The sequence below is a fragment of the Chlorocebus sabaeus genome, chromosome 26 (assembly GCF_047675955.1).
Source record: "Chlorocebus sabaeus isolate Y175 chromosome 26, mChlSab1.0.hap1, whole genome shotgun sequence".
In the NCBI taxonomy this organism is placed as follows: Eukaryota; Metazoa; Chordata; class Mammalia; order Primates; family Cercopithecidae; genus Chlorocebus; species Chlorocebus sabaeus.
Genome location: NC_132929.1, coordinates 34,264,714 through 34,278,419, shown reverse-complemented (window position 1 = coordinate 34,278,419; position 13,706 = coordinate 34,264,714). Strand labels below are relative to the sequence as shown.

Sequence of the window (13,706 nt, the reverse complement as noted above, 5' to 3'; positions counted from 1 at the left end):
GAGAATTCCAGGACTCCATTCTCTTGAGATTTTTAAATAAGTGAATTGTGTGGCATCTGAGGGCTAGGGGCAACATCAGAAGTCCAGTGTGCCATGCTTTTCCACATTTTCATTAAAATATTGTTTCCTTCCTTGGCTATCTGTTTGAAAGATTATATTATTAGGTTATGACCAGTGTTGTATTTAGCACACTCTCTTGAAAAAAAGAAAAAAAAAAATCCTCTGATTTGGCTGGGTACGGTGGCTCACACCTGTAATCCCAGCATTTTGGGAGGCTGAGGCAGGAGGATTGCTTGAGCCCAGGAGTTTGAGACCAGCCTGGTCAACACAGTGAGACCCTCTCTCTATAAAAAATATAAAAGTTAGCCAGACATGGTGGTGCATGCCTGTAGCCCCAGCTACTGGGAAGGCTGATGTAGGAGAATCCTCTGAGCCCTGAAGATCAAGGCTGCAGTGAGCCTCGATAGTGCTACTGCACTCCACCTGGGCAACAAAGCGAGACCTTGTCCAAAAAAAAAAAAAAAAAAAAAAAAAAAAATTCTCGAATTTGTAGCCTTTTCAATGTCAGTTTCAGTGGTGTAAATACTCCCTGCCTGGCTGATTTCAAGCTACCAACATAATGTTACAGAGCATGAAGTAGGGAAGGGAATTGACACTCATGAGCATGTATCAGCCAAATTGCTTATCTTTTTTTATTTGATTTCAGTTCTTTTCTCTTTTTTTTTGAGATGGAGTCTGTGTCACTTAGGCTGGAGTGCAATGGGCCATTATCATAGCTTACTGTGGCCTTGAACGCTTGGGATTAAGTGATACTCCCTCAGCCTCTTGGGTAGCTTGGATTGCAGGTGCATGCCATCATGCCTGGCTAGTTTTTATTTTTTATTTATTTACTTATTTTTGTTTATTATTATTATTATTATTTTTTTTTTGCGATGGAGTTTTGCTTTTGTAACTCAGGCTGAAGTACAGTGGTGCAATCTTGGCTCACTGCAACCTCCACCTTCTGGGTTCAAGTGATTCTCCTGCCTCAGCCTCCTGAGTCGCTGGGGTTATAGGCGCACGCCACCATGCCAGGCTAAGTTTTGTATTTTTAGTAGAGACCAGGGTTTCACTGTGTTGGCCAGACTGGCCTTGAACTCGACCTCAGGTGATCCACTCGCCTCAGCCTTCCAAAGTGCTGGGATTACAGGCATGAGCCACCATGCTGGCCTGTTATTTATATATGTATTTATTTATTGATATTTATTTATTGAGACAGAGTTTTGCTCTTGTCACCTAGGCTGGATTGCAATGGCACGGTTTTGGCTCACTTGAACCTTTGTCTCCCGGGTTCAAGCGATTCTCCTGCCTCAGCCTCTCGAGTAGCTGGGATTACAGGCACCCACCACCATGCCCAGCTACTTTTTGTATTTTTAACAGAGATGGGGTTTCACCATGTTGGCCAGGCTGGTCTTAAACTCCTGACCTCAAGCAATTCACCCTCCTCGGCCTCCCAAAGTGCTGGGAGGACTACAGGTGTGAGCCACCACGCCTGGCCACTTGGCTAGTTTTTAATTTTTTTGTAGAGACAGGGGCCTTTCTGTGTTGCCTAGGCTGGTCTCGAACTCCTGGACTCAAGTGATCCTCCCACTTTGGCCTCCCAAAGTATTGGGATTACAGGTATGGGCCACTGCATCAGACCTGATTTCAGTTCTTGAAGTTTGTTCTGTGTGTGTGTGGAGTAGGGGCGGAGGGGCAGGTAGGCTGCTTTATCCTCTACCCACGTACCCACGGCCCCCTTATTTCCCTCTTCATTAAGTATTGGGGAATAGAAACTATGTAATTTGATTTCATGCATTATCTTAATGTAAGTTTTTTTTTTTTTTTTTTTTTTTGGCAATACTGAGATTACACAAATGCTGATATTTAGGCATAATTAAGATAAACATTCATAGGTCTTATATAGAAGATGATAATGAGATGGACTTGGTAACTGTGTGTCGCTGGGAAGTGTTTTTAAGTTTCCCAATTAAACCCTGTGAATCATGTTCTATTGCAGTTACAAAGATTCCGAAAATCATTACTCAGGTCTTTTGCCAGTGAAAGTGAATATTATGTTGCTTTTATATAATTTATTTGTATGTGGGACAGAGAAAAGATGACTCTGTTTAATAACTCTCCCAGTAGAATTTCAGCTGTGTAAATAGTTGAGCTTTTGTCATGCATGCTTCACCAGAACAGCAATAGTTATTGTTTTAAATTATCAGAAGTGACAAAATACTTTTTCTGAACTGTGACTTAAAAACTTGACTTTTTCCTAATTTAAGCACCAGAGACAGAAATAAAAACCAGCTTGATGCCTTTGGTGCTGAAAAAGGAGTGGAATCCACAGTTCTACAAAGCCAAGCTTATGCTGTGGCAACTCAGACCACTTAAATCCAATTCAGTAATCCAGTGGAAATTTTCAAAATGGAAGAAATTATTCAGAAGTTCTCATAGTTTAAAGGATACAGAAGATGCATTGGTATATTTGATTCTATTATTTAGTCTTGATTTTTGAAAGTTCCATGCTAGTGGGTTTTATTATCTCTTAGAATTGGCCTCACTGTAACTTCTTTGCTACTTGTGAAGATAGTTTTGGACTCATTCCTCTCACCTCTCTTGGGAGGAGTGCGTTCAAGAGGAGGAAGAAGTAACTCAATAATAGTTTAAGCTGAATCGTCCTTTTATGCCATTCTTTGTGCTCATGAGCTTTTTGCATGCATTTAAGGTAGGCATTGTTGTCTCCATTTTACAGATTAAAAAACTACCTCCTGAGATTTAAAAAAGTTAAAAAATTACCTAGCTCATGTGGTTATGGCTAGGAAGTATCAGAATTCAACCCAGTTTTATTTTTTATTCCTGAATTCTTGGCTTCGGTGTGTGTATATTGGTCTGAAAGGCAAATGTGGGAGAAGGAAGAAAAGGAGGAAGGGGGAAGAGATGATGATGATGGATAATTTATTGAACCTTGCCTCTTTGGTAGGCTCTCTAATATTAATTGTCACACATGGTTTAAATCATTTAATCTGTGAGTCTTAAAAGAGAGCTACTCTAGTGTCTTCATTTTATGGATGGGAGACTGAACCTGAGTAGTTTTCTGTTCTAATAACTGAAGGTAGTGGTATTCAAACCCAGGTCATTTTTTTTTTTTTTTTTCATTCTGGTAAAAAATGCTTAAGGTAAAATGCACTGTCTTAACCATTTCTAAGTATACACTTCAGTAGTGTTAAGTATATTCACATCGTTGTCCAACAAATCCTAGAACATGAACCCAGATAATCTGACATTGGAGTTTATGGCCTTAACCACTTCGTGCATAAACAGAAAGTTTAGTGTTGGATCACAAAATTTAGTGTTGGGTAATAGATGAACCATTTTTAGAAAACTTGTTTGTTTTATAAAAGAGGACAGTTTTCTTTAGTTAAAAATTTTACTTGATTTGTCAAAGAATCACTTTTTTTTTTTTTTTGCTTCTCTTGAAGATGGAGAAATAAGGACCAAGTTTACATTCCTGCCTGAAAGGAAACAAGGAAACCAGGAAAAATACAGAAAGACAATGGGTTTTTTGTTGTTGTTGTTGCTGTTTTTTTGAGACGGAGTCTTGCTCTGTCGCCCAGGCTGTTGTGCAGTGGCGTGATCTCGGCTCACTGCAAGCTCTGCCTCTCAGGTTCAAGCCATTCTCCTGCCTCAGCCTCCCGAGTAGCTGGGACTACAGGCACCGGCCACCATACCTGGCTAATTTTTTGTATTTTTTAGTAGAGACAGGGTTTCACTGTGTTAGCCAGGATGGTCTCCATCTCCTGACCTCGTGGTCCACCCACCTCGGCCTCCCAGAGTGCTGGGATTACAGGCGTGAGCCACCGTGCCCGGCCTTTTTTTTTTATTTTTGGAAACAGTTTCACTCTTGTCGCCCAGGCTGGAGTGCAATGGTGTGATCTTGATCTCGTCTCACTACAACTTCTGCCTCCCGGGTTCAAGCGATTCTCCTGCCTCAGCCTTCTGAGTAGCTAGGTTTATAGGCACCCACCACCACACCCAGCTAGTTTTTGTATTTTTAGTAGAGATTGGGTTTCACCATCTTGGTCAGGCTGTTCTTGAACTCCTGACCTTAGGCGATCCACCTGCCTCGGCCTCCCAAAGTGCTGGAATTATAAGCGTGAGCCACTGTGCCCGGTGAAACAATGATTTTTAAGGCATTGGTCATCAGGTAGTGAGGGACCCTGAGTGGCGAAACAATAAGGTTGGCCCTTTGTGCCAGCTTTCTGCCTTGAGAGATTTCTGGGTTGTGGTGCTATGAGAGGGAACCTAGGTAGAGTCCAGTGAACTCCCTCAGCTGAAGAGATGAAGACCAAAGTGGCTGGAGTTCGCAGACAGAATATCAGGGTGAAGAAAGAGCTGCACAGAGGATCCCTGAGATCTACAGAGACTTCCACTGTAGTGTTTAGCAGAGCTCTGATCAGCCCATATGAGGAAACTACCTGAGGCTAGGTAAAGAATCATCCCAAAAGATTAGATTGAACGGTACCTGGTGCTCAGATAGGGCTGTAAGTAGTGCCTTTTTTTTTTTTTTAACCAGGTAGACTGGAAGAACTCAGTTCGTGGAGCATTGGGTAGACTATTGAGATATGTCTTGTCTCAGTAGTGGGAAATAATTAGCCCCAGACTGAGCACTCATTCTACATAAATTTGTCCAGAGAATTGAAGAAGAGGTAATACTTCTCAACACATTTTTTTACCCCAATACCAAAACTTGACAAAGATAGTACAAGAAAAGAAACTGTAAGCCAGTATATCCCCTGAACACAGATAACAAAATTCTAAACAAAATTAGAGTAAATTGAATCTGACAGCATGACCAAGTAGGATTTATCTCAGGAATGCAAGGTTGGCTTAACATTAAAAAATCAGTAAATTTAATTCACCATATTGATAAATTAAAAAGAAAAAAGATGATCATCTTAATAGATGCAGAAAGAGCAGGTACAGAAATAAGCATTTATTCCTGATAGTTTTTTTAAAACTTTTTATTTATTTTTGTACTTTTAATTTTTATTTTATTTTTTATTTTTATTAGAGATGAGGTCTTGGTATGTTGACCAGGCTGGTCTCGAATTCCTGGCCTCAGGCAGTCCTCCCATTTCAGCCTCCTAAAATGCTGGGATTACAGAAGTGAGCCACTGCACCTGGCCCTGATAGTTTTTATCAGCAAAATGTGAATAGAAGAGAACTTGCTCAGCCTGATAAAGGACATCTAAAACAAACTTACGGCTAACATCCAAACGTGTGTGTGCAGTTGGAATTACCGTCATGATAAGTTTTAATAATATATGTGTTAATATTAATGGAGAATTCGTAATAGTGCTGGGATTAGGGAGAAATTGTTTCATACATATTCATAGATACATGAATAATCATGTTAGAACTAGAAGGGGTCTTCAAGATGATACTAATTCCGACTGTTGTTTATTTTTTATAGGTCAGTACGGGAATCCTTTAAATAAATATATTAGACATTATGAAGGATTATCTTACAATGTGGATTCATTACACCAAAAACACCAGCGTGCCAAAAGAGCAGTCTCACATGAGGACCAATTTTTACGTCTAGATTTCCATGCCCATGGAAGGTGAGTGAATTTATTGCTGACTGTGTCTGAAGTTCCTCTGTGTTCAATCTAAGTTGAAGAGGAAATTTATATCCTTCCTTAATTTTCCTTCTCTAATGCAATGTCTTCATTTGGAAATTCCATTTCCACTGGAATTTGGTATATGCATTAAAAATGACTTATTTTAAAATGGATTGCCCTTTTATATTGTTGAGGAAACAGTCAAATTTAAATGTTTTTGAATTTATGAATCAGATCTTACGTTAGTAAAAGATATGTCTTTAAAGAAGTTTCTGTGTTCATAGTTTCTTACTACTTTGTATGTTTTATGGTCAATATATCTATCTACTGGTGCCAGCAGTGAAGGTATCTACTTGTATGCCATTGAATACATCATTTACTCAGCTTTACCAGTTCTAAAATGACAGCTGGTAGACAGATTACCTGCTGTATTGTTCGATTCTCAGTCAGAATTGTTAAGTGATAAAGGGGAGTCAAGGGAGAGAAGCTAAAAAAAATCACTTATTGAGTACCTGTTGTGTTCTAGATACTTTATATGCATTTTCTTGTTGTTCTTTCTTAACATCCAGACACAGGTAAATAGGTTTTTACATCCGAGGAAACTAAGGCTCAGAGAAGTTAAATAGCTTACACGGCACTGATTTTACTGAGACCTGGCTTAACACCCCTTATTTTTTTCTCTATTAGGGACTCTTACAGAATCTTGGAGATCTTTGTGAAGCCCTCTCTATCTTATGTGTAATTATTAAATCTATTCCTTTTGTACTTTTTCTAATGATGTAACCCTGATTGATTACTGTAGTATTAACTTCCCAATAAGTTTCCCAGCTTCCACTCTGTTTATCGTTAAAACTATTCTACTGCTATGAGATGACTTTTCTCTAAATACTTATTTTTTCATGTCAGCTTATTGCTCTAAAGTCTTCAATTAATGATTGTTAGCCAGATTTTCTTAATTTGACTTTAGTTTCTCTGTAAATTAATCCTAGTCTATTATTCTAAACTTACTTTGTTTTACTTCCCAGCATCAAGTGTCTGTTTCACCTAGAATGATCTTCTAGTCACTGAATATACCACGTAAACTTTGTTCTCTGTGTCATTTGTCCTAAATCCTGATCATCTTTTAATGTACAAATCGACTTCTGCCTGTTAGACACTTTACTTTTTAATTCCCTCTAAACTTTAAAATTGCTTATCGGAATCATTGGCGTCTTCATTGGTGCTCTCTTCCTTTTTGTGGGTACTTCTTATTAATTTTTCCATAACTGTGTTTTCTGTTCCTCACAGGCATCCTGGCTACTATTTGGTATTATCTATTATATTGCACATATGGTACATGTGCTTAAAAAACATTTTAATGGATGAAAAATCTGATAATTAGGAATGCTATAAAACTTAAAAGTATTTTGTACATGGAAATAAATGTGTTACTTAATGATTCTCCATATTACAAAAGTAATGATTATTGTTGAAAAAATTACTTTCAAGTTATAAAATCTTTATTTGAAGGAGGGAAAAAGTTTTATTTCAGGGTCTTTACTTCTAGATAAACATTTTAGTGGCAGCAGTTTATGTAAATTTTTGTGATCCTTCAGATGTTTTAAAATTACTCATTCTTTATTAGTATGTACTATGAAATTACAAGCAATCATTAGCCTTACTGTTTTTAATGAGCATCTCAAAATATATTTAGTATTATTAATTATATTAATAATACCAAATATGGTTTGACTGTCAAAAGGAGAAGATTTTAGCTGCTTTTGGCTTGAATATCTATTCCTAATACATAATCAGATTTTTGTTAGCTATATCATGTACTTCATATTGAGTAAATGGCAGAACTAAATCCCTAGCTCCTTTGTGTGTCAGTGAGTGAGAGAGAGTCGGGAAAGCGAGAGGGTTTGCATGAGTGAGTGGGCTGCCATATAGTTGTCCAAAAAATGTTTATTGACTGCTAGTGAAAAGTTACTTAGTGTAGGCTGTGGGTGATAGAGACATAAAGCAAACATAGATCTCATAGGAATGGTTAGATGTGCCTAAGTTATTGTATAAGACACATATGATGTGTTACATTACAGATAAAATGCTATAGGTATTCAAAGGAGGGAGAACTTCTTGCTGAGGCACTAAACAAAGGACCTGAAACCAGGAAATCTCATGTAATGTGGTCTCATTTATAGGGGTCATTTTAGGATACCTTTTTTTTTTTTTTTGAGACAGAGTCTTGCTTTGTTGCCCAGGCTGGAGTGCAGCGGTATGATCTCGGCTCACTGCAACCTCTGGGTTCAAGTGATTCTCCTGCCTCAGTCTCCCAAGTAGCTGGGACTACAGGTGTGCGCCACCATGCCAGACTGATTTTTGTATTTTTAGTAGATATGGGGTTCACCAGGCTGATCTCGAACTCCTGATCTCAAGTGATCTGCTCACCTTGGCCTCCCAAAGTGCTGGGATTACAGGCATGAGCCACCATACCTGGCCCATTTTAGGGAGCTTTTAACATAAATCTGCTTAATTAACTATACAAACTTACTGTATTTTCTAGAATTCATCTAATTTCAGATAGTTTATTTTTCCAATTTTTATATATTCACACCGTCTCAGAATTTGTGCCCTAAAACGTAGTCGTCGTAATTACCTTTTAAAATACTTTAATTAAATATGCAATGGTCTGATGATCTTGTTCCTCCCTTTCCTTGAAAATAGGCCTACAAAATGACTGGAGTAGTATAATTATAGATTTCCTGCTAGGTCTTTCTTCCTCTTCTATCGTCTAACAAATACTAGTCTTGGTACACTATTAACTCCTCCTAACAGAATTTCTATCTATATATAAATTATTTATTGTTCGTTAATAACAATTTGTGGTAAAATTAGTATTTTATTTTTATAAATTCTTATTTTTTGTATTTAATATTAATATAAGTTTTATTTTTATTTTTAGGTAGATTGGCTCAATATATAATAAATATAGTTTTGAAATGACTTTGGGTTAGAGTTACTTGTAGTCCAGCCTATAAGATGTGTACTATCTTATAGTCCAGCCTACAAAATTGTACTGTCTTATACCTGGTGGCTAGAATTGTTATCTGTATTTCACCCTTTAAAAAAATATCAAGTAGAGTTTATTTCGTTTCATTCACATAGTAGGCTTTAGTCCCCTAGAATCTTATCAGTATAATTTAACACGTAATAGAATATATTAAATACTATGGAGTTAACTTAGACATACCAAGAAGAATATACTTGGAAAGGGTTTTGCTTATACAGTTGTGACTTACATTTCTGGGTAGTAGCATAGCTTCTCGCTCTCGCGCGCGCTCGCGCTCTCTCTCTCTCTCTCTCTCTCTCTCTCTCTTTCTGTGTATGTTTAAGTATTAAAGTATTTTTTTGTGGTGTTTACATCTAAGCACATGAACATACTTTCAACATGGCTTCCAAGTTTTCTGATTAACAAAGGGTATATTATATGCCATGGTTACAGATGTTACTGTTAAGTGAAGAAACGTTTAGATTTTTCCAAACCGAAAGTCCATTTTTAGGAATTCTGTCGCCAGGTGTGGTGGTTCATGCCTGTAATCCCAGCACCTTGGGAGACTGAGGCGGGCAGATCGTGAGGTCAAGGCCATCCTGGCCAATATGGTGAAACCCTGTCTCTACTAAAATACAAAAAATTAGCTGGGTGTATGCCTGTAGTCCCAGCTACTCAAGAGGCTGAGGCAGGAGAATTGCTTGAACCGGGGACACGGAGGTTGCAGTGAGCCGAGATCACGCCACTGCACTCCAGCCTGGCGACGGAGCAAGACACCGTCTCAAAAAAAAAAAAAAAAAGAAACAAATTCTATGAAAAGCTGTTGCTCTTGAAATAAAGCTTAAAGTTGTTTGAAAATAAAAGTACCATTTGAGTCAGTGCCACAGTCGTTAAGGAAACAACTCCAGTAATACTTATTAGAAGATTAAACTATTTTGATAATAGATATTAGGGTAAAATACATCTCTTAGCTTGGCTGAGAAATTAAGAATCACTTTTCTAGGATTCAGAAATTACTTCACTGCATAAGTTCTGATGAATTGGATTGCTCACTTAGCAATGCTGTATATATATCAATTACGGCATTTATCACATTATATCTTTATTTACATGCATATGTCCTCTGCTCCTTGTGCACTTGAAGTGCAGAGTGTGAGTCTTATTCACCTTTTTTATGTAGAGGATGGTCATTTTAGCTATTTTGAGTGAGTGAATTACTGGACGTGGTGGCTCATGCCTGTAATCCCAGTACTTTGGTAGGCTGAGGTGAGAGCATCACTTGAGCCCAGCAGTTTGAGACCAGTCTGGGCCACATGGCAAGATCCTGATTCTACAGAAAGATTAGAAGAAACTTAGCTGAGTGTGGTGGTGCATGCCTATAGTCCCAGCTACTTGGGAGGCTGAGGTGGGAGGATCACTTGAGTCCGGGAAGTTGAGGCTACTGTGAGTCATCATTGTGCCACTGCACTCCAGCCTGGGTGACAAGAGTGGGACCCTGTCTCAAAAAACAAAACACCACCAACAAAACATTTAAGTACATAGATACTAGGAAACAGATTTTCTTCTTAAATATTTTATACTCTATCTCATCCTCTTTGGTAGTTGTTCTTAATGACTAAGTAATAAGCAGATTTGTCATATTGTGGGATGCAGGATTTTTGTTCGAAATTTGTTTTCTCTCAGTCCTCATGTTCGTGTGAAAGTGTGTGATGTATCAGGGACTGTCTATTGTAATTTCCCTTCTCTTATTTAGATGCTGTGTTGTCCTGCCATTCCTGTCTTTTTTTTTTAAACAGAGCCTGGCTCTTTTGCCCAGGCTGGGGTAGAGTGGTGAGATCTTAGTTCACTGCAACTCTTGCCCCCTGGGCTCAAGCCATCTTCCCATCTCAGTCTCCTGAGTAGCTGGGACTATAGGCACACACCACCATGCCTAGTTAATTTTCATATATTTTTTTTGGTAGACGTGGGGTTTTGCCATGTTGCCCAGGTTCCCTTGGCCTCCCGAAGTGCTGGGATTACATGTGTGAGCCACCATGCCTGGCCATTCCTGTCTTAACCATCATGTACTTTAGCATACTATAATTTCCAGAAATTTTGCTTATGTGGTTTTTGTAAAATGCAGGTTAATATTGTTTATGTTTTGATTCTATATAATATGTTGGAATATCACTATATCACCTATGTCAATGTAGGTGAAAATTAGAATAAATATCTGTCTTAGATTTAACCAAGGTTATTAATATAGCATGAGAAAAACTTCATTGCAAGATCGTATAGTAATGATCCCTTTTATAGCTTTTAGTACGATTCCTATGCTGTATATATGTATTTTAACTTATGCCTTTTGTTTGCACCTGTCATTGAAGAGAAGCGTAAGGCATCACTCCACTCTTTCTTCTTCCTAATAGAACTTGTAGGAATTTTCTGAAACACCGTTTCAAAGTGGTAATTAAAAAAATAAGTAAAATGAAGTATCTGAGACCTCTTACTTAAAACGATTGTCTGTTATGATATACTTTTTTATCTTTTTGGTAAGAAGTATATATACACTATTAGACTGAATTATTTTTGTTGTTGTATGTATATGTATGTTTAAACCTTTTCATTCTTCATATCTTGTTTTCCAAATTATATACTTTGGGATAGGCATCTTGTCTTTATTTTCTGGTCTTCTCACCACTTTGCTAACTTGTTTGTCTTTGATAGAGTTGGTAGTTTACAGCCCCCAACTTTGCATTTGAGTAGGAAGCCACTTAGTAAAGAATTCTGTGATTGTATATATATGTTGGAGTAGTCATAAACTGGGTAGTGAAAGGAGTAGTGTGGTTAATTCAGACTATTCAGACTGATTGACTTCTGACTTGACGTGAAATCTAGAGATTTCTTCTGAGCCTCAGTTTCCTCATTAGTAAAACCTTGAAGTTTAGACAAGGTGATGTTTAAGCTCCTTTCTGCTTTAAAATTCTACAAAATATATTGGTATACTAAGTTTAAAACATTAAAACACTGTCTAGTCAGTAATAAACCATATTTTTCTGCCTGTGTGTTTATTTGGTTACATCAGTCCATACATCAGAAATGATTTTTATCAAATATGTGATTTGTATGTAGTATGGAAGAAACCAAGAACTTTCCTTAAGGGCAGCGTAATTGTTTGGAGAATATAGAAGTTTGTTTTTTTTTTCTGAATTGACAAGGTAATTCTTCCTGTAGCCTTAAGAGTAAGTTTCCAAACTGTTTAAAACAAATGATTAGACATTTGGTTGGAAGTTTTCTTTGTGGTTTGGGATTTGAGTTCTCTCTACTCCTGAAATGTGGAGGTTTCAAGAACATGGCCCAGGTAACCTGTAAAAGGCATAAATATTACCTTCACTGGTTCTTGACTGGAGTTGGGTTAGTCTGGAGATGTCTTGGACTTTATCTCTGTTATATCATGTGTCAGGTAGAAGAAACCTAGGGCACTTTTAAATCTGTAGACAAACCAGCAGACTTTGAAAAGCAGACGTAAGAGTCTAGGGAACACAAATTGAATGCCTGATCATAAAGAAGAGCTAGGGAATAAATTTGAATGGTGTAAAAATGCTATTGTTATGGATGTCTAAAAACAAAAATTTAAAAAATACTGATGGTAATTAAATCTCTTCCAACAAAATTTGAGTAAAAATTCCCAAAGGAAAATAATATTTATTTAGTACCTACTTTGTGTCAGGTATAGTGCAACATACATTAAAGTACATTTTACATTGCTTTGTATCTCAGTATTGGATTTTCTAGGATATGGTATTCTTTATTCTTGCCTGATTCCTCTTTATATGGAAATTAAAATCCCAAGAAAGCTGTATATAAAGAAATCTGAAGGGATAATGGCTACTTGAATTACTTAACTGAAGACTAAGGAAAAGGAAAAGTTGATCTGTGTTCATGTTATTTTCGTATGACTAAAAGTAACTGTAATAATTTTGACAAAAGGGTATATGAATTTTATATGACTAAAGGTTATTAGGAGCTGATCATTGCTTTGAGTTTAGTGTCTTAGATATAATTTTAATATGAAATATCAATTTTATTTTCCACGTTTTTCTCCAGGCTGGGGTGCAGTGGTGTGATCTTGGCTCACTGCAACCTCCGCCTCCTGGGTTTAAGCGCTTCTCCTGCCTCAGCCTCCCAAGTAGCTGGGACTACAGGCACATGCCACCACACCCAGCTAATTTTTATATTTTTAGTAGAGATGGGGTTTCACCGTGTTTTCCAGGATGGTCTCAATTTTCCTGACATGATCCTCCTGCCTCGGCCTTCCAGAGTGCCGGGATTACAGGCGTGAGCCACTGCACCCGGCCTATTTTACATGTTTTTAAGCACTAACCAGGGTGTACCTGGAAGAGAGGGAATGAAGGTTTTTGTTGTTGTTTTAAAATACAAACTCAACTTTCTCCCTCCTCCTTTGAAAAGGGAATGGAAGTAAGAGTGTAAGAGTATTTTTCTGGCTGTTTTTAATTCTTTGGAGAAATTGTTTCCTCTAAAAGTTAATCTAAAACAGGTTTATATCTGATGGCTTATTTAGTGGTGTATCTTTCTTTCTTTCCTTCTTTCCTTCTTTCTCTTTCTTTCCTTCCTTCCTTCTTTCCTTCTTCCCTTCCCTTCTTTCCTTCTTCCCTTCCCTTCTTTCCTTCTTTCCTTCTTCCCTTCTTCCCTTCCTTCCTTCTTCCCTTCTTCCCTTCCTTCCCTTCCTTCCTTCCTTCCGTTCGTCCGTCCGTCCGTCCGTCCGTCCGTCCATCCGTCCGTCCGTCCATCCGTCCGTCCGTCCGTCTTGAGATGGAGTCTTGCTCTGTCACCCAGGCTGGAGTGCAGAGGTGCAATCTTGGCTAACTGCAACCTCTGTCTCCCAGGTTCAAGCAATTCTCCTGTCTCAGCCTCCCTAGTAGCTGGCATTACAGGCGTGCACCACCACGCCTGGCTCATTTTTGTATTTTTAGTAGAGACAGGGATTTTACCATGTTGACCAGGCTGGTCTCGAGCTCCTGAACTCAGAT

General features: G+C 38.0%; 1 protein-coding gene across 1 annotated transcript in view; it reads left to right on the top strand.

Moving 5' to 3' along the window:
- Positions 1 to 13,706, top strand: part of ADAM10 (ADAM metallopeptidase domain 10) — a 151,506-nt gene that overhangs the window by 26,828 nt on the left and 110,972 nt on the right. The window contains exon 2 of the mRNA XM_008016455.3: positions 5,498 to 5,648. Within this exon, the coding sequence (XP_008014646.2) occupies positions 5,498 to 5,648 (151 nt within the window). The remainder of the gene's footprint in view (positions 1 to 5,497; positions 5,649 to 13,706) is intronic.